Source organism: Equus caballus, chromosome 9 (assembly GCF_041296265.1).
Source record: "Equus caballus isolate H_3958 breed thoroughbred chromosome 9, TB-T2T, whole genome shotgun sequence".
Lineage (NCBI taxonomy): Eukaryota > Metazoa > Chordata > Mammalia > Perissodactyla > Equidae > Equus > Equus caballus.
In genome coordinates, this window is record NC_091692.1 from 64,251,197 (window position 1) to 64,275,930 (window position 24,734).

The 24,734-nt window shown below is 33.8% G+C and overlaps 1 protein-coding gene across 49 annotated transcripts in view; it reads left to right on the forward strand.

Annotated features, from left to right (window-relative positions):
- Nucleotides 1-24,734, forward strand: part of RIMS2 (regulating synaptic membrane exocytosis 2) — a 572,519-nt gene that overhangs the window by 224,256 nt on the left and 323,529 nt on the right. For 9 of the 49 annotated variants that reach the window (XM_070221649.1, XM_070221663.1, XM_023648848.2 and 6 more), the window contains exon 1: nt 1,300-1,984. The exons of 33 other annotated variants lie outside the window; for them this stretch is intronic. In XM_070221649.1, coding sequence (XP_070077750.1) covers nt 1,863-1,984 — 122 coding nt within the window. In that variant the 5' untranslated portion in view covers nt 1,300-1,862. Of the gene's footprint in view, nt 1-1,299; nt 1,985-24,734 lie in introns of those variants that run through there. 7 more of the 49 variants (XM_070221662.1, XM_070221655.1, XM_070221664.1 and 4 more) reach the window with 3 other exon arrangements.

Here is a 24,734-nt window from a genome sequence, read left to right on the forward strand (position 1 = left end):
ATTTGTGTATGTGTGTGTGCTCCTATGTGCACATATACAGATGATAGAATGATAGGGAAGGAGCATGTGAAATGGAGTCCAAAGCAAAGACCTTCATTCAAATACTCTGTCATCTTTTACAGGCTATTTGGTCTTGAAACTATTAAAGCCTCAATTTCTTTTCATCTATAAAGCAATAGCTACATACCGTCTACTCACAATTTGTGGATATTGAAAAAACAAATTTAGAAGTACTTTATAAACCAAAAAATACTTTATGATTATTATATATATATGCTTCATAAATAGATTAGTGTGCACCTATAAAAATCTAAAATAATAAATAATAAGCAAAATAGGGACACTCTTAGTTGAGGACAAATCCGTAACTTAACATCTTAGTTTATAAAAGGAATAAATTAATTGTTTACAATTTTATATTATTGAATGTTTATTTTGTGTCATTTAAAAATTTATATTACATGTTTATCTCATGTTCTTTTGTGACATGTTTATTCATGTCAAAACAGAATTCAACAGTTTTTAAAAACTTCTAAGTGTATTTAAGTGTCTGTTTATAAATAGTGATATGTATGTGGAAGGGGATAGAGGAGGTTAGGGCTAAAAGTTAAGGTAAAAAGTGGCTAAAAGGGATGTATCTATTAAAGAAATGTCATGGTTTAGGAGCAATGAGAGATCAATACATATATTAATCATCTCTATAAGTGAGTTGATTTTTAAAATTTGGCTTAAATGCTACTTTTAGAACATCTTTTGTGGAAAGATGGATGCACCTGGATATAGAATAACCTAAGGTTTTATCTAAACCAGAATTAGTCATTGAGAATGAATAGTGATCTGGGGTACTCTAAGACTATTGGAGCCTTTGGGAAATATCTTCTTCTGAAAAACGCTGTGCTCATCATTACTGAAATAAATTACTAATAGTTGATAAAGTCTTTCTGGCTTTGGCTGTGTTTTTTTGATTTGTGATAAAGTTCATATTTAATGTGTGCTGTTTAAGTGAACTTTAATTGATAGGGTATAATTTTTTTCTAAAATTACATGAATAATCATCTAGGCACTATGTATGGCCTATAGAAAGGGACCAGATTTAACATTATTTACTTTTCCTTAAAAATAAATAAATGAAGACTTTTAAAATTAAATAATAAATTAAGATGACTAATTACGTATTTTTCAAATCTCTCTTAAGAAGTATGGTATTATGAATGCAGACAATAGAAGTCCTATTGTCTGACATTTTTATTGCTTCATGATATCAAAAGAAGGATATACCACTTATTTTTAGAGTGTTCTGGTCCTATGCAGCAGCCTGCACATTGAAGAGACCTATATACTCTGTTGCTGGAGTTATTCATTTTTCAGAGAAAGAAAAAAGGGTTAGGAAATGCATAATTTCTCTTCCCCTTACTCAGTAGTAACATTGAGAAGATACCTTGTCCCCATTTTTATTACTTCTGAGATTTTATTGCTAGCAGCCAGATGTGCTGAAACTCCTGACGACAGCATCTATTTATTGCGTGTTTTTAATAGGCTTAGAGAAATATGAGTAGAGTACATGAAAGCAGCTCAGCTTCGCACTTCAGCTGGGAATGCCCAAAAAGCTTACTGCTGTTTAGAATTCTTGCTACAGTCAGGAGAAAGCCGAAAGCCGCACGGGTACTGAGTCTTCTACGACTGAATTAGAAGAATAATGACTGTACAATTAACTATCAACCTCTGCTCATTTAAGCACAGTTTTTACAGAGCTCAGGAGAAATATGGAACTTGATTGGCATATTTTTATTTGATGGTGTCTGCAAATAGATGACTTTAAAGACAGGTGGTAAGGAAAAATAAGAGAAGAAAAAAAAAAGAAAATGCAATTTGAGACATTGCGCCAGGTCTGCAATTCTGTTTTATCTCATTTTCATGGGGTTTTTTCATCCCCCCCAAATATTTTACAAAATGAGCTTTTTGGACAAACACTGAACAATGCAAGGTAAGTAAAGCTAAACTATATTCTTTTAGTATTGATATTTTCAGAATAATAATCCTATGTCTGTATTAAATTGTTCTGTATTGCAATGTTAGTATCATAAGGGTGTTGTCTTTTTTATCATAAATAAAAAATTTATGTAGTGTTCTTCCTAATTGATTTGAAGAAGGAAAATAAGCTTACTTCAAAGCATAAAAAATCTTAAATTTAACTAGCTTGACCTCTGAAACATAATACAGGCTGTTTCATGATTTCATTTTCTAATAAATAAAATGACTAACTTAAAATGTCTGATAGATTTTTTTCTTTGTGATCATGGCAGGGATTACATTGCATATATAGGGATGGGGCTATATAATCATATGTGATTTGTTGGAAAATGTGAATTAGCAATCATGCATGCTCTTCGTAAAACATGCGGAAGATGTTTTCTAGGTCTCAGACATTTCTCTATGCAGGGTGGATCAATAATCACTTTTAAACAAGCTGTATTGTGGAACTGCTAGTAATGCTTTGTATTAGGTTGCCTGCTTTGGAAAGATGCTTTGTTATAAATGCATAGTGCTTTTTCAAGCTGATCTTTTTTTGTGGTGAAGGTTGTTAAATTATGAACATATGTTTTAGATGGTTTTCTGGCTTACACTAAAAGAGAGCGCCTGTTAAAGAATGCTGTTGATTCACCCAGTTCTTCCCTCGTTTGAGTTGTTTGCCTTTTGAGAATTTTTAATGTTATATACCTAATATTAGAAAAGACCTCATTTTAACTAAATATATGTGGAGAAAGAAATTCTATGACCATGATAATGCACTGAAACCTTCTGGAAATTGAGGGAGAACAAATAGTTTATAGAATATTGAATGGTTTTGCTGGTCTCTTCCTTTTAGGATCTCTGAACAATGTGAGGCAGCCTATTATAGAGATTAAAAAAAATAGCTGTTACACAGTGTATATCCTAATTTAGTAAATGAAAAGGAGGCTTTTAAAATTTGTTGGCATTTAAAATGTTTCCTGATGATAAATATGTCTATGACCTTTTCTTTGAATATAGAATAACATATCTATTTTTTATAAAATTTCACTTCTTTCCTCAATACAGTTCTGTTCAATTAACTGATTTGATAGTTTTCTATGTAGTTTTTGGACTAATTTAAAATATGTAGCATTATATGAAATGCTATGACATTCTATAATATGCTATCTATATTTTAAGATACTGGGCTTTTTTTTTTTTACATCGCTTGTGTGTCTGTAATTTATGATAAAAAATAATCTGTATTGCATGCTATATTTAAATAAAAGAGGCAGTATGGCTTTCTTCAAAATTCCGTGACTGGAAGATATGAGAGTTTTAGGATTTGTACTCGTCCTTTATAAATATTTTCCTTATTTGATTTCTCTCTCTTTTTTTTTATGCTAAGAATTTATGTGTTTAAAAGTATTACTATTAGGTCTGGTTATATATTCACTTTAGAAATTGTGCTCTTAACGGCATGGCATGGAATTAAAGTAGATGTTATTAGTTTTAAAATATGATAATTTCTATTTTTTGAAGGAATTGTGTGCATCCCTATCACCATGCTTTTGCTTTGGCTTCAAGTTTCAGTTATCATTGGCATGCTTATAATTGCAATGCTCTCATGATTGAAAATCTGGAATTTTATGCTGCTACGATTAAATATTACATTGTGAAATTTTTAATGCTTCTGTAAAACCAATCTTATTTAATGTATTTTGATTTTTTATCTAAAATTATCCAAAAATACCAGTTAATCAATGAAGAATTTATTCTGTTTTGGGGGAAAAATCCGTCTTTATATGTTCTTAATTTCTTAGTCTTCAAAAAACAGAAGGCATTTTTTCACATGTAGATTTATTGATCTTTGTAAATAATCAACTACTTGATTTACTTTTAAAATCAGTCAAAACCAGTTATACAAATAGTTATTATTTTGGAAGTATAAAGAGTGAAAATAAGTTTATATAAACTCACCAATTAGTGCCTCCACATATTTTAATGTTTTGGTTACTTGGTGTTCAAATGAGATACAATGGTCTTTTAAAATTCTTATTCTGCTTAGATTCTTTAAAAAAATACAAGTACCTAGCCATCAAATTTCAGTTAACACTGAATCACAAAGTAAAATGTAGACTAAAAAATAATTCTTGAATAAAAAAATCATGGAAAAAGAATGACCTGAGTATGTCATCAGAAGATGTGATCTTACAACAACTTTAAGAATGTTTTGAAATAATGGGCCTTTCAACTTTGTAGACTTTAAGGCTCTTGAGGTTTGAAGTATCACTTATATAACTATCACCTCTGGAAATAACAGTTTTGGTTGTTATTACGCTAATAGTAATCATTTAATTGTTTGGACTAGTTGAAATGGAATATTCAGTATTTGTATTGTGACATTAACTATGATTTTTAAACGGATAGAAAAATAACATCATAGATATGGACAATTAGATTATATTTTATTCTAAATTGCTTTCTAGGAGAAATTACTAGAATAGTAATATACATCAATTGTAGACAATATATTATTAAAAGGGGACCCATTCAAGAGTTTTCTTGAGACTTTTCCTAGGTAAGTAATCTTATCCCTAAATCTGCAACTCAACTTTCATCAGGTTTTCAGATGGGAGGGTAGTTTGCTTCTTTGACATGTTAGCAATAAAAGGTTAAAAGATGAAAATCTCCCATAATAACTACTCCAGAAACATTTCCAGGTTTAGCTTGTCAAAGGAGCAAAGATTTTTAAAACACCAACGATATTTTATGTATCATAAATCACTAAACCAGAGATTAATATAGATTGTTAAAGTATTTTATTATCTAATGAATAATTGACGTTTATTTGTGAGTGAAAATCATTAGAATATTTTAGACCAACTTTTTGTTGGAAACCATAGCACAACCCTTATGTTTCAAATGGAAAGTTTTTAGCTTATTCTCTTATCATTGTGGTTTTTGAGTACCATTTTAGTGCATAAAGGAGGTGGCAGCATAGCCTGTCTTTTTTTTACAGCTAAAATGAAATGACTGAAGGTCCAGTAAGAAAAGAATCAGTGACTGCATCCTTCATAAATCCATTTGATAGGTTTTGATGAAATGCTTCTTTAACTTAAATTCTTGTTATCAAGTTCTCTTACTGTAAACCCATTTTTCCTAAATTAAATTAACCAGGATACAAAGATAATAGCTTTTGTCACCAGTAAAAAAGTCCTCAAGTACTAAATTCACTATGAAATCTAAATTTTGTGCTCTTGTCTTCGGAAGCAAACATAAATATAGGGATGCTAGAAGGTATATTTTTAACAGATTTCACTGCATTTAGTAATCAATTGCTTTGAGCAATATTCAAATGAACATGATATTGATAACTATCTTTTGTGATAAAATTTTTGGAAAAATGTGCTTAGTATTCTCTAAGTTTTTCCATTTGCTGATTTTTAGTAATCTTTCTCTTACAGTGAAGAAATATGTATTTTTCTCCAGAAGTAATTATTTCTTTGTCACCAAATGTGTGACTGTGAATTTGCTTTGCCGGCTGGCCACACAGGGGCATAATAGGACTGGAATTTATTCAGAAAAGATATTAAAGACAATGTTTCTCTCCCTTCCATATACATATAATGAGATATGCAAAATTTCATATTTAAAAGTAAGATTAAAAAAACTTAGTAGGCCAAGGAATATTTGGATTCGTTGGTTTTTTAAATTCCAAGTACATTAACTGTATGATCTGGTTTGCCTGGACCAGTCGCAGTTTATGCCTGCTGATCTCCACTAATTATTGTTAGTACCATTTTTCTCTCTCAAAAGTGTTTGACAATAAATTACAGGGTCACTCTAATTATAAAAATGAAATGTAAAGCTTGACTTCACCTAGTGTAAATGGACTCTTTTCCACTGAAACATTCCCACAGTTCTAAAAAAAAAAAATTCTTTTAAATAAAATTTGGTTTTGCAAAATGTGTTTAATTATTTGGTCTGGTAGTGTTTTTGACCAGAAGTATTTAGTGTTTTGCATAGCGTTTACTAGTACTTTGGTTTATAATGAAGCTATCAATTTGTGTTCAGGATTTTTGGCACAGACACTTGTTATTCATCACGGCACATTAATGACTACTTTGACATCGAAAGAACAGCATGCTTACTTTTCATAGCTCTGAGAGTGCAGTCTGCACAGTGTGCATTGTTTGGAGTTGGTACGAGCACAGCCCAATTGGTTTTTCATGATAGGAATGTTTTGCATGAACAGTCTGTATTCTGAAGTATAAAGCACCCAATAGTCTGATACACACACACATGTGCCCTTATACACACATGCATATATTTATGTACCTATATAAACTTTGTTAAATGTATATAATTGCTATAAAAATAATAATTATATATTAATAGACATAAAAGTTTATCTTAACAATTGTCTTCATATTTCCAATGAAAATGACTTTTTATTCATAGAGATTTATCATTAATGTTTTTACCAGAATATTTACTGTGGACCTTAGTTATATACCACAATTGTTAGTGTAGATACTTAATCTGATACTGATATACAGTCTTTAAGAATTTCCTTTATTGAAAGAGCTTTTTATAAAGCTACTGCCTTTGTTGATGACTGACAAGTAAATGTTAACTAGGCTTTTTTTTTATTACCAACTTCTATATCATATTAAGGCTCCTAGAAAACTGAAACAAGATAATTACTGGTAAACTTTTTTATGTTTAATTCTGGCACTATTCACTGAATAGTAAAATGAATACATTTCGTATGTGCTATGGGCTATCTTCATATCCATTTATGTATGTCTCACAAAGATTCATGTACCCAACAAAAGAATTCCTAGGACTGACCCACAATTTGAGTTTAGCTTCTGAATTTGAGAAATTTTAAGTATCTTAGAAACGTGTGTGCGCACTTCCTTTTGGGAAAAATGGAAAAAGCGATTGCACTTTAAAACTTGTATTTTAAAACATGAGGGCTAGTTATTTTGCCTAGTGTTTTTCAAACTATGGTTTTTGGTTTTTAGCAGAGAACACTTCAGAATCTAAACATGTAAAAGCAGGTAAAAGTGGAGCAGCTCTGGTTTAGAAAGTGGGACATGGGACCCACATTAGGTTCTAAGAAATGCAATTTTCAGGGGCCAGCCCGATGGCGCAGCAGTTAAGTTCGCACGTTCTGCTTTTCAGCCGCCCGGGGTTCACCAGTTCAGATCCCGGGCGCGGACATGGCACCGCTTGGCAAGCCATGCTGTGGTAGGTGTCCCACATATAAAGTAGAGGAAGATGGGCATGGATGTTAGCTCAGGGCCAGTCTTCCTCAGCAAAAAGAGGAGGATTGGCAGTAGTTAGCTCAGGGCTAATCTTCCTAGAAACAAACAAAAGAAATGCAATTTTCAGCTGCTTATTTAAATAAAACTCAGGACTTCTCACTTAGACTCCTTTAAATTTCCATCCCATTGTGTCAGCTTTGAAATGTTAGAGCTGGAGGTAATGGAAAATGGCAAGGAAGGTTGCCATGTTTAATTAAGGATTGATTTGCTCCTGACTTTTCTACAAATATTGGGGTAGCTTTACAATGCAAAGTATTGAACACAGGACTTGTGTTCATATTTTGGGTCTGCTACTTACTGACTGTGATGTTGGTAAAGTCATTATACTATGAGCTTCTTGAGTTAGGGACTATATATTTATTAACCTCTGAATTTGCACACATCATATCCCTCATGCTTCTTTTCAGTCAATACTGGCTCCCTGCAGCCTCCAGAACCAAATATTATTCTGGTTTTTTTCCCTAGTATAGATTAGTTTTGTCTGTTCTAGAACTTCCTCTACTTGGAATTATATAGAATGTACTCTTTTATAAAAGCCTTTTAATCAGCATAATTAAAAAAAATTCATCCATGTCGTTGCATGTGTGAGTAGTTTTTTCCTTTTTATTGCTGAGTAGTATTCTATTTTATGAATATACCACAGTCTCATACACAGTAAGTCTTTTTTGTGGACATATATTTTTATTTCTCTCGGATGAATACCTAGAATAGGAAATATTGGGTCACAGGGTAGGTGTGTGTTTAGTTTTATAAAGCCAGACCATTTTTAAAAAGAGTTGTACATTTTACACTCCCACCAAATATGTTTAAGAGTTTAGGTGGTTCCACACACTTTCCAGGATTTGATGATATGTCTTTTTAATTTTTGTCATTCTGGTGATTTTATAATGGCATCTACTTATGATATTATTTTGTGATTGCCTGATGACTAACAATGTCAAGCACTTTTTCATATGTTCATTGGCCATTTGTACATCTTCCTTTGTGAAGTGTCTTTCCAAATTAGAAAAAAATTAGGTTGTTTTTGTTTTTATAAGTGAGTTGTAGACATTCTTTCTCCATCCCTGAGTATCAGTCATTTGTCAGATATATATACTTTGTGAATATTTTCTCCCAGTCTTTGGCTTGCCTGTTTATTTTCTTAACAATGCCTTTAGATGAGCAGAAGTTTTAATTTTGATGAAACCTAATTTATCTATTTTTTTTTCTCTTATGGTTTTTTTCTTCTGGGTGCTGTGTAAAAATCCTTTGCCAGTCTCTAAGTCTTGAAACTATCCTCCTTTGTATATTCCAGAGCTTTAGAGTTTTAGCTTTTCAATCTAGGTATATGATCTGTCACATTAATTTTTGTGTGTATGGTGTGAGGTAGAGGTCAAGATTCATGTTTTTCCAGGTGGATATCCAGTGTTTTATCACCATTTGCTGAAAAGATTTAAAGATTTCTACTTCCTATTGGATTGCTTTATCACCTTTGTGAAAAATTAAATAATTGTATGAGTGTGGTTAAATTTCTGGGCTATCTGTTCTTTTCCGTTGAGCTATTTACCTATCTTTTTATTTTACCCCTGAGGAAGATTCACCCTGAGCCAATCTTCCTCTTTTTGCTTGAGGAGGATTTACCTTGAAGTAACATCTGTGCCAGTCTTCCTCTATTTTTTGTGTGTTTGTGGGTCCCTGCTACAGCATGGCTGTCGATGAGTAGTGTAGGTCTGCACCTGGGAAAGAAACCCAGGCCGCCAAAGTGGAGCATGCTGAACTTAACCACTAGGCCATGGGGCTGGCCCCTATTTGTCTATGTTTTGTTTTGTTTTGTTTGTGAGGAAGATTGGCCCTGAGCTAACATCCATTGCCAGTCTTTTTCTTTTTGTTTGAGGAAGACTGTCCCTGAGCTAACATCTGTGCCAATCTCCCTCCACTTTGTATGTTTGCTGCCACAGCATGGGTTGATAAGCCATATGTAGGTCCACGCCTGGGATCTGAATCTGCAAACCCTGGGCCACTGAAGTGGAGTGTGCAAATGTAACCACTGTGACACCAGACTGGCCCCTATTTGTTTGTCTTTGTGCAATACTCCAGTGGTGATCTTGAAGTTAGGTAGTGTAAGTTCTCCACCTGTATTCTTTTTTAAGATACACTGAATATTCTGGGTCCTTTGCATTTTCATATATATTTAATAATCAGCTTGTTGATTTTGATTTAAAAGTTTACTAGGATTAAGTCTGGGCTTGCTTTGTATTTCTGTACATTGATTTGGGGAGAAATAACAAAATTGAGTCTTCCAATGGTAAATCTCTTCATTTATTTAAGTCTACTTTAATTTATCTAAGAATGTTTTATAGTTTTAAGGTTTTAAGGGTAGAGGTCTTGAATGACTTTTGTTAATTTTTTTCATAAGTATTTAACATTTTTGATCTTACTGTAAAGGGAATTTAAAAAAAAATTTAGTTTCTAGTTTTCTGCTAGTATGTAAATATTTAATTTATTTTTAATATTATCCTTGAATCTTTTGATTTTGCCAAATTTACATATTGGTTCTAATGGTTATCTTGTAGATTTGTTATAATATCCTGTGTAAACAATCATATCATCTGTCAGCAGAGACAGTTATACTTCTTTGCCAATATTTATGTTTTTTATTTCTTTTTCTTGTCTTATTATAATCCTTAGGACTAATAGGATAACGTTAAACAGAAGTTGTGAGAGTTCATTAGTTTATTAACAATTTTTAAAAAAATCATGAATGAGTCTGCATTTTGTGAAATGCTTTTTCTGCAGTTATTTTTAAATGATCATGATTCTTCTCCTTTATTCTGTTAATATTGATAATTATATTAGTTGAGTTTTGAACATTAAACCAACTTTGCATTTCTGAGTTAAATCCCAGTTGGTCTGGGGTATTGTCCATTTTATATATATTGCTGGTTTAAGTTTTCTACTATTTTGATAAGGATTTTTTCATCTATGTTCATGAGAGCTGTTGTACTGTTTTCTTTTATTGAAATGTCATTGACAGGTTTTAACATTAGGGTTTTTGTGACCTCATAAAATTAGATGGGGAGTTTTTAATTCTACTCTATTTTGTCGACAATTGGTGTAAGATTGGTGTTATTTCTTCCTTAAGTATGTGATAGAATTCACCAGTGAAACCATTTGGACATGAAGTTTTCTTTGTGTGAAAGTTTCGATGAAGAATTCTATTTCTTTAAGATAAATAAGACTATTTAGATTTTGTTTAATCTTTGTTAGTTGAGGTAAGTTGTGTTTTTCAAGAAACTGGCCATTTTATCTAAGTTGATTAATTTGTTCTTATAAATTTTATAATTTTCCTTTTTTTTTTAAATGTCTGTGGAATTTATAGTGATAATCTGTCTTTTATTTCTGATACTGGTACTTTGTAATTCATGATTTTTCTCGTTTGCTTGATCAGTTTACCTAGGAGTGTATCTTGTATATATATTATTTTAGCTTTGTTGATTTTCTCTATTGTTTGTCTACTATTTCACTGACTACTGTTCTTATCATATTCTCTTTCTTACCATTTTAATTGTTTTTCTTCCTGAAGATCCAAGTTTCCATTTGATGTATCTTTTCCTCAGCTTAGAGAACTTCCTGTAGCATTTCTTGAAGTGCGGATATTCACTTTTCCATTTACTATCTGGAAAAAAATCTTTCTTTAGTATTCGTTATTTGTGAATATTTTTGTTGGATGTAGAATTCTGTGCTGACAGTCTTTTTCTTTATTTTTTGCTTTTAAACTTTTTCAGTTTAAGGAGGCTTCCATAATTTCTATGAGAAGCAAGAAATTTTTGATAACAGGTTGTGTTTTTTTCTCAGGTGGCTTTTAAAATTTTCTCTTAATTTTTTGTTTGTAGCAGTTTTACTGAGATATCCCTATATGTGGTCTTTATTATATTTACCTTCTTGGGTTTGCTGTGTTTTTTGTCTGTAAATTTATATCTTTTACATAACTTAATAGGTTCTAGCATTTTTTTCTATCCTCCTTTCTCTCTCTTTTCTTTCTGATTCCCCAATTATTTGTGTCTTAGGTCTTTTATAAACTATACCAGAAATTCTTGTAATATTTTCAATTTTTCTCTTTTCTTCAGATTGAGTAATTTTCAATTTCATTGATCCTTTCTTTCATAATCTGCTATCAGATGAAAAGCTCATCTAGTGAATTTTTTACTTCAGACACTTTATTTTTTGTTCTAAAATTTCCATTTGCTTATGTTTTATAGTCACTATTTCTCTGTTGAGATTTCCTATCTTTTCACTGATTATGAGCATATTACCTTTACTTAAAATAGTTATTGTAGTAGTTTTAAAATACTTTTCTGCTAATTTTTAACATCCAGGTTATCTCTCAATTTTCGTTGATTGTTTTTTCTCTTGAGTATGGATCATGTTTTCCTATTTCTTAACATACCAAGTAACTTTTAATTGTATCTTGGACATATTTAACAATGCTGTATAGAGATTCTGAAATCTGTTCTGAAGAATGCTGTTTACTGTAAAGCAGGAAGTTAACTTGGCTGAGCTTGCGCTCCAGACTTTGTACAGACTTTGAGGTACAGCAGCTGAAATTTTAGTTTATTTATTTTAATTTTAGCCGAGCTGACTGAAGCCTTCCTGTGCTTGCATGAGATTTGGGCAGTGTTATACTCGAATTTTATTTTTTGCTCAAACTCCTTTCTCTGGTTTTCAAGCTAGTAAGACTCTGAGTTTTCTAACATAGATTTAGCCTCCAGGCATTGAGTGGATTTGTCTAAAACTCATAAAATTGGGAAACTCACCCAGTGTCTTTCCCTTCTTCCAAATGTCAATTGCACCCTAGTGTCTGTCTTCCTTTTGTTATCTGTAAGGCCTTCAATTAGTTCGTTGTTCATATTTTGTCCAGAACTTATTATCTTTGTGAGAGTTAGTTCTATGGGAGCTGCCTGGCCATTATCAAAAGAGGAATCTGTTCTTTAATATTTTAAATTGTGTTTGTTAAACACTATGATGGCAGAAATTATATCTGTAGCTTCTTTTGTAATCCCAACTTCATTCTCTGTAATTTGTTGTAGTTTTCTAAATATCATTGGATGGCCAGCTGTGCAGTGGCTGTTTGGGAACCTCATGTTCTAATTAAATTCTGTGTATCATCTGAATATATAGTGAATATGTAACTTTTAAATGTTCCTTCTTTACCACTACTTCATCTACATTCTAATGAATATTGCTGATGGTAAAATATGAGCAACATGTGCACAGGCTTTCTTCACAGAAAATGCGAGATTGATGTGACTGATCTGACTGTAAGAGAAAGTGTCTGATTAGATACAATGAAGAGACAAAAGCCATCATATTTAGTCTTCAATTTTTAGTTGGATGAGCATCGTTTGAGAGATAATTTTCACAGAGAATTTTTAAAGGAAACTTGATAATGTTTGTGATGAGAGTGAGTAAGCTAAAGAAGAAATTCCGCTTTCTGAGAGTAGTCACCAATTGATTCTTCACTTGCTATCAGTCACAGTATAAGGAAAAGTGTGTACTGAAAATTTGATGATAATTATTTGTAAGCATGGCCTGTGTTTTAAATTAATAAATTTTCCAATGCCACAATGTGTTTTTTGCAATGAATTTTTGAACATTACTTCTTTGGGTTTTGGTGGTTATATCTTAATTTTGAAACAAAACGGCAAACATAAAAATAAGATATGCTACCTTTTCTCAAGAAATTAAACAGCATGTTATAAAACCATTTGCACAAAAAGTAAATCTGATGATGAAAATACACTGAGAGCAATGTGTGCTTCAAAGAATCTTGCCATGTTTCACATAAAGCTCACAGAGCTAAGGAAATGCTTATTATATCCTTTACCACTGAATTGCAACAAATATATAGATGAGCAGTTTCAGTGAAAAGTGATGCCACAATTTGGTAATACTGTCCAAAGATTATATGGAGTTCTTCACCTGCATGGCCATATGAATCTTTTAATTTTCTCCTTCTATTAATTTTTGTTCATATTGGCTAATACAAAGAAGATTTGTTACTTTATAAAACACTCAATATGAGTGCATCATATGTTAGTTTACTATTATGACAAGCTCCGTGGGTTAAAACAATAGCCATTTTTTATCCTGCAGTTTTATAGGTGAGAACTCCAGGCAGGCTCATCTTGAGTTCTCTGCTTAGGTTCTCACAAGGCTGAGTCAAGGTGTTGCCTAGCCTGGGCTCTTAGCTGGAAGGTCATGGGAAAAATCCGCTTCCAAGTTCATTAAGATTGTTGGCAGAAGTCAGTTGTTTGTGGTTGTGGACGAGATCCCTGTTTCCTTGCTGACTCTCAGCTGGGAGCTGCTCCTAACTCTCGCATTCCTTGGGTCATGGTTATATTTTAATTTTTTAACTTTTGTTTTTGTATCTTAATTCTTTTTTTAATTGAGATATAATTGACATATAACATTGTATTAGTTGTAGGAATGCAACATAAAGGTTTGATGTATGTGTATATTGCAAAATGATTACCAAAATAAGTTTAGTTAACATCCATCACCACACATAATTACAAATGTTTTTATCTTGTGATGAGAACTTTTTAAGATTTACTCTCTTAGTAACTTTCAGATATAGAATACAGTATTGTTAACTATAGTCACCACATTGTACATTACATCCCTAGAACTTATTTATCTTATAACTGGAAGTTTGTACCTTTTGACCACCTTTACCCATTCCCCTCCCCCACCTCTGACACCCACCCATTTTTTCTCATATCTATGAGTTCATATTTTTCTTTTTTTTTTTTTAGATTCTACATATAAGTGAGATCATACAGTATTGGTCTTTCTCTGTCTGACTTTTTTTCACTTGTCATAATGCCTTCAAGGCCCATTCATGTTGTTGTAAATGGTAGAATTTCCTTCCTTTTTGTGTCTGAATAATATTCCATTGTGTGTGTGGGTGTGTATGCATATCACATTTTCTTTATCCATTAGTCCATCAGTGGACAATTAGACTGCTTCCATGTCTTGGCTATTGTAAATAATGCTGCAGTGAACATGAGGAGGCAGATAAGTTTTCAAGTTAGTGTTTTCATTTCCTTCAGATAAATAATCAAAAGTGGGATTGCTGGATCATATGATAGTTCTATTTTTAATTTTTTGAGGAACCTCCATATTGTTTTCCATAACAGCTGAACCAATTTACATTCCCACCAACAGTGCACAAGGGTTTCCTTTTCCTCATAGCGTCACCAACACTTGTTATCTCGTCTTTTAATAACAGACATTCTAACAGGTGTGAGGTGGTTTTGATTTGCATTTCCCTGATGATTAGTGATGTTAATCATTAATCACCCTGGTGTGGACTTGTTGGCCATTTGTTGTCTTCTTTGGAAAAATGTCTGTTCAGATCCTCTGCCCATTTTTAAATCAGATTGTTTATATTTTTGTTATTGAGTTGTATTAGTTCTTTATGTATTTTGGATATTAACACCTTATCAGATATATGATTTGAAAATATTTTCTCCCCATTCCATAGATTGCCTTTTCATTTTGTTGATGGTTTCCTTTCTTGTACAAAAGCTTTTTAGTTTGATGTACTCCTACTTGTTTATTTTTGCTTTTGTTGCCTTTGCTTTGTTGTCAAATCCAAAAAATCATTGCCAAGACTAATGTCAGGGAACTTACCACCTGTGTTTTCTTCTAGGAGTTTTATGGTTCCAGGTCTTATGTTCAAGTCTATAATCCATTTTGAGTTGATTTTTGTGTATGGTGTAAGATAGTGGTCCAGTTTCATTCTTTGGCATGTGGCTGTCCAGGTTTCCCAACACTATTTATTGAAGAGACTATCCTGTCCCCATTGTATATTCTTGGCTCCTCTGTCATAAATCATTTGACCATATATGCATGGGTTTATTTCTTGGCTGTATGTTCTGTTCCATTGGTCTATGTGTCTGTTTTTGTGCCAGTACCATACTCTTTGTTAGTATAGCTTTGCAATATAATTTGAAATCAGGATGTGTGATACCTCCAGCTTTGTTCTCCTTTCTCAAGATTGCTTTGGCTATTTGGGCGTCTTTTGTGGTTTTATACAAATGTTAGGATTGTTTGTTCTGTTTCTATAAAAAATGCTGTTGGAATTTTGATAGCAATTGCTTTGAATCTGTAGATTGCTTCAGGTAGCATGGACATTTTGACAATATTACTTCTTCCATTCGATGAGCATGGAGTGTCTTTCCATTTATTTGTGTCTTTTTCAATTTTTATTTGTCAGTGTTTTATAGTTTTCAGTGTACAGGTCTTTCACTTCCTTGGTCAAATTTATTCCTAGGTATTTTATTCTTTTTGATGCAATTGTAAATGGGATTATTTTCTTAATTTCTGTTTTTGATAGTTTGTTACTAGTGTATAGAAATGCAACTGATTTTGGTTCTGAATTTGTTATTAGTTCTAACAGTTTTTTGGTGAAGTCTTTAGGATTTTCCCTATACAATATTATGTCATCTGCACAAATAGACAATTTCACTTCTTTCTTTCCAATTTGGATACAGTATTTCTTTTTCTTGCCTAATTTCTCTGGCTGGGACTTCCAGTGCTATGTTGAATAAAAGCTGCAGAAGTGGGCATCATTTTCTTGTTTCTGATCTTAGAGGAAAAGCTTTCAATTTTCCACTGTTGAGTGTGATGTTAGCTGTGGGCTTGTCATATATGGCCTTTATTATGTTGAAATATGTTCTCTCTATACCTATTTTGTCAAGGGTTTTTATCATGAAGTGGGTGTTGTACTTTGTCAAATGCTTCTCTGCAAATTGAGAAGATCATATAATTTTTATTCTTCATTGTGTTAATGTGGTATATCACTTTGATTGACTTGTGGTTGTCGAACCATTCTTGTATCATTGGAATAAATCCCACTTGATCATGGTGTATGATCTTTGCAATGTACTGTTGAATTCAGTTTGCTAATATTTTGTTGAAGATTTTTGCTTGTATGCTCATCAGGGATATTGGCTTGTAATTTTCTTATGGTCTCAAATTTTCTATAGTCCTATTAACTTTTGTATGCTTTCTGTCATTTACTGAGGAAAGAGTCTTAAAACTTCCATCCACGATTATATATTTGTCTGTTTCTTATATTAGTCTACCATTTTTTGCTTCATGTATTTTCTTCTGTTATTGGATGCATGAATTTTTATAATTATTATGGTTTTTTATGAATATACCCTTTATTGCTGTGAAATCTCCCTCTTTAACTTTGGCAAGATTTTTTTCTTGGATTATATTTTGTCTGAGATTATTGTAGCTGCTTTGGCTTTTTTTGATGAGTATTTGTGTAGAATATCCCTTTCCATTTTTTTGGTTTCCTTGTATTTTAAGTTGTCTGTGTGTGTGTATGTATTTGAAACCATATGAGTGGATCCTGATTTTTCCCTAGGCTCACTGTTTTTTTTATTGGATTGCTTAGTCCATGTACATTTCATGTAATTACTGATGTAGCTGGGCTTAATTTGTTAGCTTGCTATTTTCTTTCTCTCTTTTTTTCTATTGGTTCTTTTACTTTTTTCATATCCTTTGATTTGATTTATTAATAAGTTTTTGGCATTTCATTTTATCTCCTCATAGGTTTTTAACTGTAACTTTTTAAAAAGTGTTGATTTTGGATTTATAATATGCATTCTTGATTTATAATTCTACCATGAATTGATATTATAACATTCATATACCATTTATAAACCTTATAACAGTATAATTTCATTTTTACCTCCCTTGCTCTTTGTAATATTGTCATTATATATTTTACTGTATGCAAATATTATAAACTTTACCATGCATTATTGTTAATTTTGCATTAAATTATCAACATTTTGATTTTCAAAAAAAGCCTTTTATAATTACCTACAATATTTACTGGTTTTCATTACCTTCATTCCTCTCTCCAGATATGTGTCTCTTTTTGGCTTCTACCTGAGGAACTTCTATTAGTACTTTATGTTGATTGCGTCTACCAATGTTGAATTCTTTCAGTCTTTGTAGGTTAAAAAACTCTTTATTTTTGCGTTCATTTTTTGGAAGTGTATTTAATTACAGATTAGATATAGATTTAGGTGAACATTTTTTTCTTTCAGCACTTAAGATATGTCATTCAGTTGTCTTCTGGCCTCCACTGTGTATGGAGAGAAGTCAGCTGTAATTTTTATTGTCTTTATCCTATAGGTATTTTATCCTTTTTCTCTGGTTGATTTTAATATATCTCTTTGTCTTTTGTTTTCAGCAATTTGAATCTGAGGTATTTACGTGTGTTTTCTTTGTACTTATTCTCACCTGTGGTTCACTGAGATACTTGGATTTATGAGTTGACATCAGTCGTGAATTTTGAAAAATGTTGATCATTATCTCTTCAAATATTTCCTCTGCCACATCTGTTTCCCCCTTCTGTCTATGACTCCAATTGCATGTATGTTTGACTGTTTGATATTGACCCACCAATCTCACATGCTCCGTTCTGTTTCCTTCCTTTTTTTCGCTCTTTCTGTCCTCAGTCTGTACTTACTAATAATCTGTTTTGAGTGCACGCTTTTCTCTTTTTATTCCATTCTTCTGTTAAGCATGTGCAATATATTCCAAACTTCTTTTCATGCAGCTTCTCCTCACGCAACTTCATTGTATGTTTCAGTTCTAGAATTGACATGGATTTTTTTTTTTAAGCTTCCATTAATCTGCTGAAATTTCCCCTCTGTTTCCCTACCATATCCACCTCTCCACTAAATTCTTTGACATGTTCATTGTAGTTGTTTTGAAGTTATTGTCTGCTAATTGCAATATCCTGGTCATCTGTAGGACTGTTTCTGTTGACTTTTTATTCTTTTGATTGTGGATTCATTTTCTTGCCTTTTTGTATGTCTTTTAATACTTGATTGTATGCTAAACATTATAAATGATGCATTATGGAGACTCTACATTATGTTTTCATCTAAAGAACACTTTTTTGGTCAGGCTGTTAAATTTGATCTTGTCAAAGCTTGGTTTTAGGCTTTGCTTGGACAGTACTGTTTACTTTTTCCTTTGTCGTTGGGCACAGCTCTTACTCCTAGGGTATGGTTTCCTATTCTTAATGCATGACCTTTCTGGGGTCTCTACTGAATGCACTGAGATTTTTACAAGTCTCTCGCCAAGACTGCTTGATCAGAAAGTTTCATAATACTAAATGCCTACTGAAATTTCTCTTCATCTCTCAGCCTCAGCAGGTGCAGTCTACCAGGCTCCAGAAAGACTATCATTTGTATAGCTTAGGATTTGGGCAGGAACCTGAGTGAAAACTCTATACCTATTTCTGGAGTTTATTCTCTTAGCTCCCTTCTCTGTAGTAACCTGCATCACAAGCTCCCACTGTGTTAGCAAACTTGAATTCTAATCTCTGTTTTTTAGCAACAGAACTGTTTCTTATGCCCAGTAAGCTCCATGCTGTCCGCCTGGGCTCAAATTCCTTATGCTATAGTTGTGAAATTGTTTCCAGGAGAAGGCTAGTGTGAGGCTTACCTTATATGCTTTTGCTTTCTCAAGAATCTCAACCTATGTCATGTCCAGTGCTTTAAAGTGATTGTTTTATCTATTCTGCCCAGTTTTATAGTTGTTTATGGCAAGAAGGAAAACCTGATACCAGCTATTCAGGAACCTGTTATTTTGTAATAATTTAGTAAGCACCCATGAACTTGCCATACCAAACAAGAGCTGGAACCGTGGCAATAATTTACATCTAACCATTTCCTCACCTTATCCCATTTCCCTGATTCCTCCAATTTGTGGCAATTATTTTATTGAACTCATATTCATCATTCCTTTGCTTTCCTTTTTTATGTTTTTTATATGTATATGTATTCCTAAAAACATTGGTTGTTTTATCTTTATGAAACTTTATTGTTCAGTTTTTTCCACTTAATTTTACATTGCAGCATATTAATATGGGTTGTGGCAGCTCATTTATTTTGACTGTTGTATGCTATTCCATAGTATGACTATATCACAGTTTTTAATCCACTCCTGCACTCATAGACATTTGGATTGTTTCTAAATTTTTTGCTGTTGTGAACATGCTGCTAAGAACATTCTTGTATATATCTCCTTTTGTACATGTGTAGGAGTTTCTGTTGGATATATTCCATTCATATGTTCAACTTTAAGAGGTAATGCCAAAGTATTTTCAACAAGTTTTTCAGGCAATAACAGTTCAATGCATTCGTAAATGGGAATGAATTGATTCAAGAACAAAACCTCAATAAAAAAAGTTGGACAATCTTAATCATAGTTGCTGCCAGGAGGTGCCCTTCCTGCATCCCTCTCTCCCTCCCTCCTTTCCTTCCTTCCTTCCTTAAGCTAGGTATAAAACTTCCCTGTATCAGTGAAGAAAGGCCTTTGAAATAGGCAGGAGTACCAGGTGTAGCACAGGCCTTAAAGAACACAGGGTCTAACGTTTTCATGGATAAAGTCTCCAGATTGCCGGGAAAAACTGCATTGTCTGTAGTAATATTAAGTTAGGCTATTTGGACTCATCTAGGTCCTTAATGCTATTTCTTGGGGATTATTTTATTTACTCTCAATCAGTTATCACAATTTCCCCCTTCCCTACACACTCCCTTATCAGGAAATGAATTTCTTCTTGATTTTTATCTCTAGAAACAATAAATGCTAAATCTCTAAATTTGTTTCCACATCTGAAATAGTTGCCTCCTTCTTACTAGCTCTTAGGAATATTTCCTTGCTTTTTCTTCTCTCATACATGATGCTACTTTATGAATTGTCTCTTTTATTTGATATTTACTGTTAAACACTGAAAAAGCTGCACTTGACAGTTTTCTCTTGGTATAAATCTCCACTGTCAGCAACAAGATGGAAGCAAGTGAATGAGAGTAAGATTTTCAATCCTCAAAGACTGGTGTTCTCTTTTATTGCCGCTAGCTGCAGAAATGCAGGTGAGCCTTGTTACCCTGATCAGCTAGCTCTTCCTTCATCAAATCTTACAGATGGTTCAGATGTTTCAGAAGTCTCAACATCTGTTTAAAATTCTCAAACTGCTTTCACCAAATTTGTTTGAATCCTATTTGTAGTTACACTTGATTATACATCTGTAGACATTCGAGGATTGGCATTAAGAAATAGCTTTATGCCTTATACTTATTGGATACTGCCATTACTTCTATTGCAGCTATAATTGAAGTGGAAAATAAACAAAAACAAAGCCAAAAAATATATGAGATTAGGATAGGCAAAGAAATAGAGCTTAACTTCGTTTTATGTGGGTTCATAAAATCTTGCATGTTAAACATAATCCTAAGTTTTCTATTGACCTTCATTATGCTTTCAGTGATTTGATAGTGGAATAATGCTTTTTGACTTCCTTCCATGTCAAGTGAAAAAAAGAACATAGATGTTTTTGTTTTATAAAAAAGAAAAAAGCATAGAAAAAAAATTGAAGAAAATATACCAAAATATTAACAGCAAATGCCTTGGATTTTATCATTTTAAATATAACTAAAATATAAATAATGTGACAGTGAGTTTCATGAAAATTAAATTAGCTAAAATATGTAAACCGTTTAGAATATGACCTGATAAATAGTAAACACTAAGTTAATAATAATATTAATATCTTTTTTCTTTTTTTTTAAAGATTGGCACCTGAGCTAACAACTGTTGCCATTCTCTTTTTTTTTTTTCCCTGCTTTTTTCTCCCCAAATCCCTCCGGTACATAGTTTTATATTTTAGTTGTGGGTCCTTCTACTTGTGGCATGTGGGACACCGTCTCAACATGGCCCAATGAGCGGTGCCATGTCCGTGCCCAGGATCTGAACCCTGGGCCGCTGAACCAGAGCGTGTGGACTTAACCACTCGGCCACAGGGCCAGCCCCCCTATATCTTTTTTTCTATTCAGAATTTCACTCCAAAAGATTCCCTGAAGTCCATTTACGAGGTCAAAAGCTATCAACTTTTCTAAGGCTCCTATTATTGCCAAATTGCTTTCCTAAAAGGTTAAACTAATTATATTTCCACGATGAGCACATGAAATTACTTTTCATAATGGCATTGATTGCTTTCATATTGTCTTATTTTTAATTTCATTGGTTGTTATATGTTTTAAAAATATTTTTAAAAAATGTGCTCATCTATGTTAGTTTGCTTAGGGCTTCTGTAGCAAAGTACCGCAGGCTGGGTGGCTTAAACAAGACAGTTTTTTCTCGCAGCCTGGAGACTAGAAGGCCAAGATCAAAGTGTCTGCAGGTTTGATGTCTTCTGAGGCCTCTTTCCTTGGCTTGCAGATGGTTGCTTTCTTCCTGTGACATCACATGTTCTTTCCTCTGTGTGTGTGCATCCTTGCCTGTGCATCTCTCTGTGTCTCCAAGTTTTCTAAGGACAGCAGTCAGAATGGATTAGGGCTCTGTTCCTAATTGAGACATTTCTACTGCGGCAGGCACTCAATGCGAGCATGTTGATATTAGTGGAATGAGGCTGGTCAGAAGGAAACATAATGGTTAGTTAAGTGAAAGAGAAGTAGATAGATAATGTGGATCTGAATATACAGACTGCCGAAAAAAACAAAAATGCAAGAAAGAGCAAACAGGGTCATAGAAGAATTCATAGCCTTTGCAAGGATGTTTGATAATTGTTTTCCTTCTTTTAACTGGATTGAAATGGCCCTGGGCCCCAAATATGGTTCTATTATAGCAAGAGTAACAGAGGGATTTGATCAAATAGGGACATAAATGTTACCTGCACTTCACCTCAGAGTGTTTATGTTTTTGATGCTTTCCCTCAGTTTGTCATTTACTGCTTTGCTCCTTTTCCTGTTTTTCTTGATTTGTTTCCTTATACACTGTTTGAAATGTTAGCTGGCTTTTTCCTTCCACAACTGTTTTCTATTCAGATTCTTTATTCTCTGTTTTTTCACCTTTGTTGAAACTTGCACAGCCTTAGACAAAACTTAGCTATATCCTTGAATTTTAATCTGGAACCTTGACCCTGGCGTAGGCCTTAAATTTTGCTAAGTTCTTTTCTAGGACACTGAGTATACATAATTTTCTTCCCTCAACAAGTTAAGAAAACATCTATTTTAAACAAAGGCAGCTGTCAAGTACTTTTTAGGGATTCTTTCAACTAATATTTGTTAAATACCTACAATTTGCTGAATGCTTTATGGGCACTGAGGGGGAAGTTGGTAAAAAAGACAGTCTCCAAGGTCTTTATTCCTGTAGAACTTATACTGTGACTTGTCAACTCACTACAAGGAAAATTTGGGTTCAAAGAACCCTTCTTAAACTAGGTGTTTTGTCTCACCTTGATTCTGCTCTAATTGAAAAGTTACTTACAAATGACTGACTCTCTCACTTCCTTTTTAGTTTGTGTAGAATCTGGGGCCTGAGGACTAGAAGTCAGAATCTTGATACTTAATTAATGTTATTCTTGAAGTGTACTTTCTTCTTGCTACCTTGCACTTGAAAAGTCCAGTTTAATAGAATTTATGCTAAGAGTTATAAAAAGAAAGAGAGGAGTATCTTAGTGCAAGTTGCCTTGAAACAGAGCCTGACAGGAATTCAGGTGTATATGCTTTATTGAGTGTGTGCTTTTCAGGAAAAAAACAGAAGAGAATGAGTGAAGCAGGATAGGGAAGAGCTAGACAAAGATGTGTCTCAGGCTTTGTCTAGCCATGGGTTGGGGGATGACTGATGAGCATGAATCATTCCTCAGAGTTGTTCCTTCTATCTGTATACTTTGGTCTCAGTTACTCACAGGTTAAAAGCTATTCTTGAAATGGATGAGATGGTTGTCATCATTTCAGGGCATTTCTTTGGCGAACAGGGGTAGCTGTGAGAAATTAGCAGCCAACACTCACAGCAGCTGGAAGATGGTTGCACTGGCCTGACAAAAGGTATTTGGGCAGACCACCAACAATGTGTACTTTAGTATATCCTTTGCACCATTTGGAGCCAATTGCCTCTGACAATTAAGTTTACTCCATTCAGGCACAGGTCCTCCAGGATTCTGTGTTCACAATTTCGATAAAAACTTACACAAGGATGACTGTGTCCCCCACCACTGCAGTTGACCCTGTGGCTATAACTGATACTTAGTCAACTCCCTTTTTTCCCCCCACTTCTATTCATCTAATTGACTTGCCTGGTGTGTAGACTCTGATCCTCATCCCTGCAGAGTCTAAGCCTCACGTCTTCATGTCCTTATGATGGTTTCCCATTAATAGTGGCGACATGACTTGTGTATAAGAAGAGACACTCCAGTGGATAACCTGAATGTCAGACATATGCTACTGCCCCCACTTTGTAGCCACCATCTTACCTCCTCACAGTGATCAGGGTCAATTACTCTTGCCAGTGTGGTTTTTCTTTTCTGGCACAAGGAACACAAAGTGAGTAGGCAGTAACCATAGCTTTAGTTGTGTGTCCCTGATGAAGCATTCCCTGCTTTGGGAACCAGGATCTCTAGACCTATAGAACCTGAAGCAGCAATATGTTACAAATTTCCCAAGTAGATAACTGGCAGTAATGGTTAGTGGGCCACTCTTATTTCTACCCATTGGTTCCTGGCCTGTGTATTCTACTTTTGAGGGGCACAACAACATATGCTAGCCAGTGATTTAGGAAGTATACTATATCCTAAAAAGATAGTGTACCTTTCTTGCAGGGTATCCACCACAGGCTGGAGTCTCAGCTGTATGTTTAACAGGACAATTCTACTCTATCAGACTGAAAGGTTCTGGATGCCACAGTACATGGTAGGATCAGTGGATTCCATGATTGATGTCCCCATTGCATTACCACTACAAAAGAGATATATTTTCTTTGCTTGGTCTGAAGTATGTTGTGTCATATCCCATAAAGGTAAAGTAGGCTCTCTATGAGTGCATGTATAGTGGTACTTATTGAGGCACTTCAGGCAGGAAAGGCACACCCTTACCTGAGTGGTATCTATGCCTGTTTGAATGAATTACTGGCCTTTACATGGTGGAAGGTATCCAGTGCAGCCAACTTACTACCATTTTGATGTCTTTGAAGGATGGAATCATATTGAGGGGTTTCTGTGGTTGACAGGTCAGACATTCAGCAGAAGCAGTAGCTTTATCAGTCTTGGTGAGAGTAGAATTTGCTGTTGGGCACACGAATAGCTTACATATCTGCCACCATGGCTTTATTTCACTTATGAGGGTGGGTGGGGTTGGTGCGGACAGATGCCGGCTTAGATCTCATGACCAGTCCATTGCTCTATGTGGTTATTTAATGCCTTGTTTGTAGCAGATGTTCCCTGGTACATATAATGGGCAACACAAAGATCCACACACATTTAGCCCACTCCTATAGGTCCATCCACATGTCTCTTTATTGGAACTCCCTGTCCCTGATCTTCCAGTCTTGCTT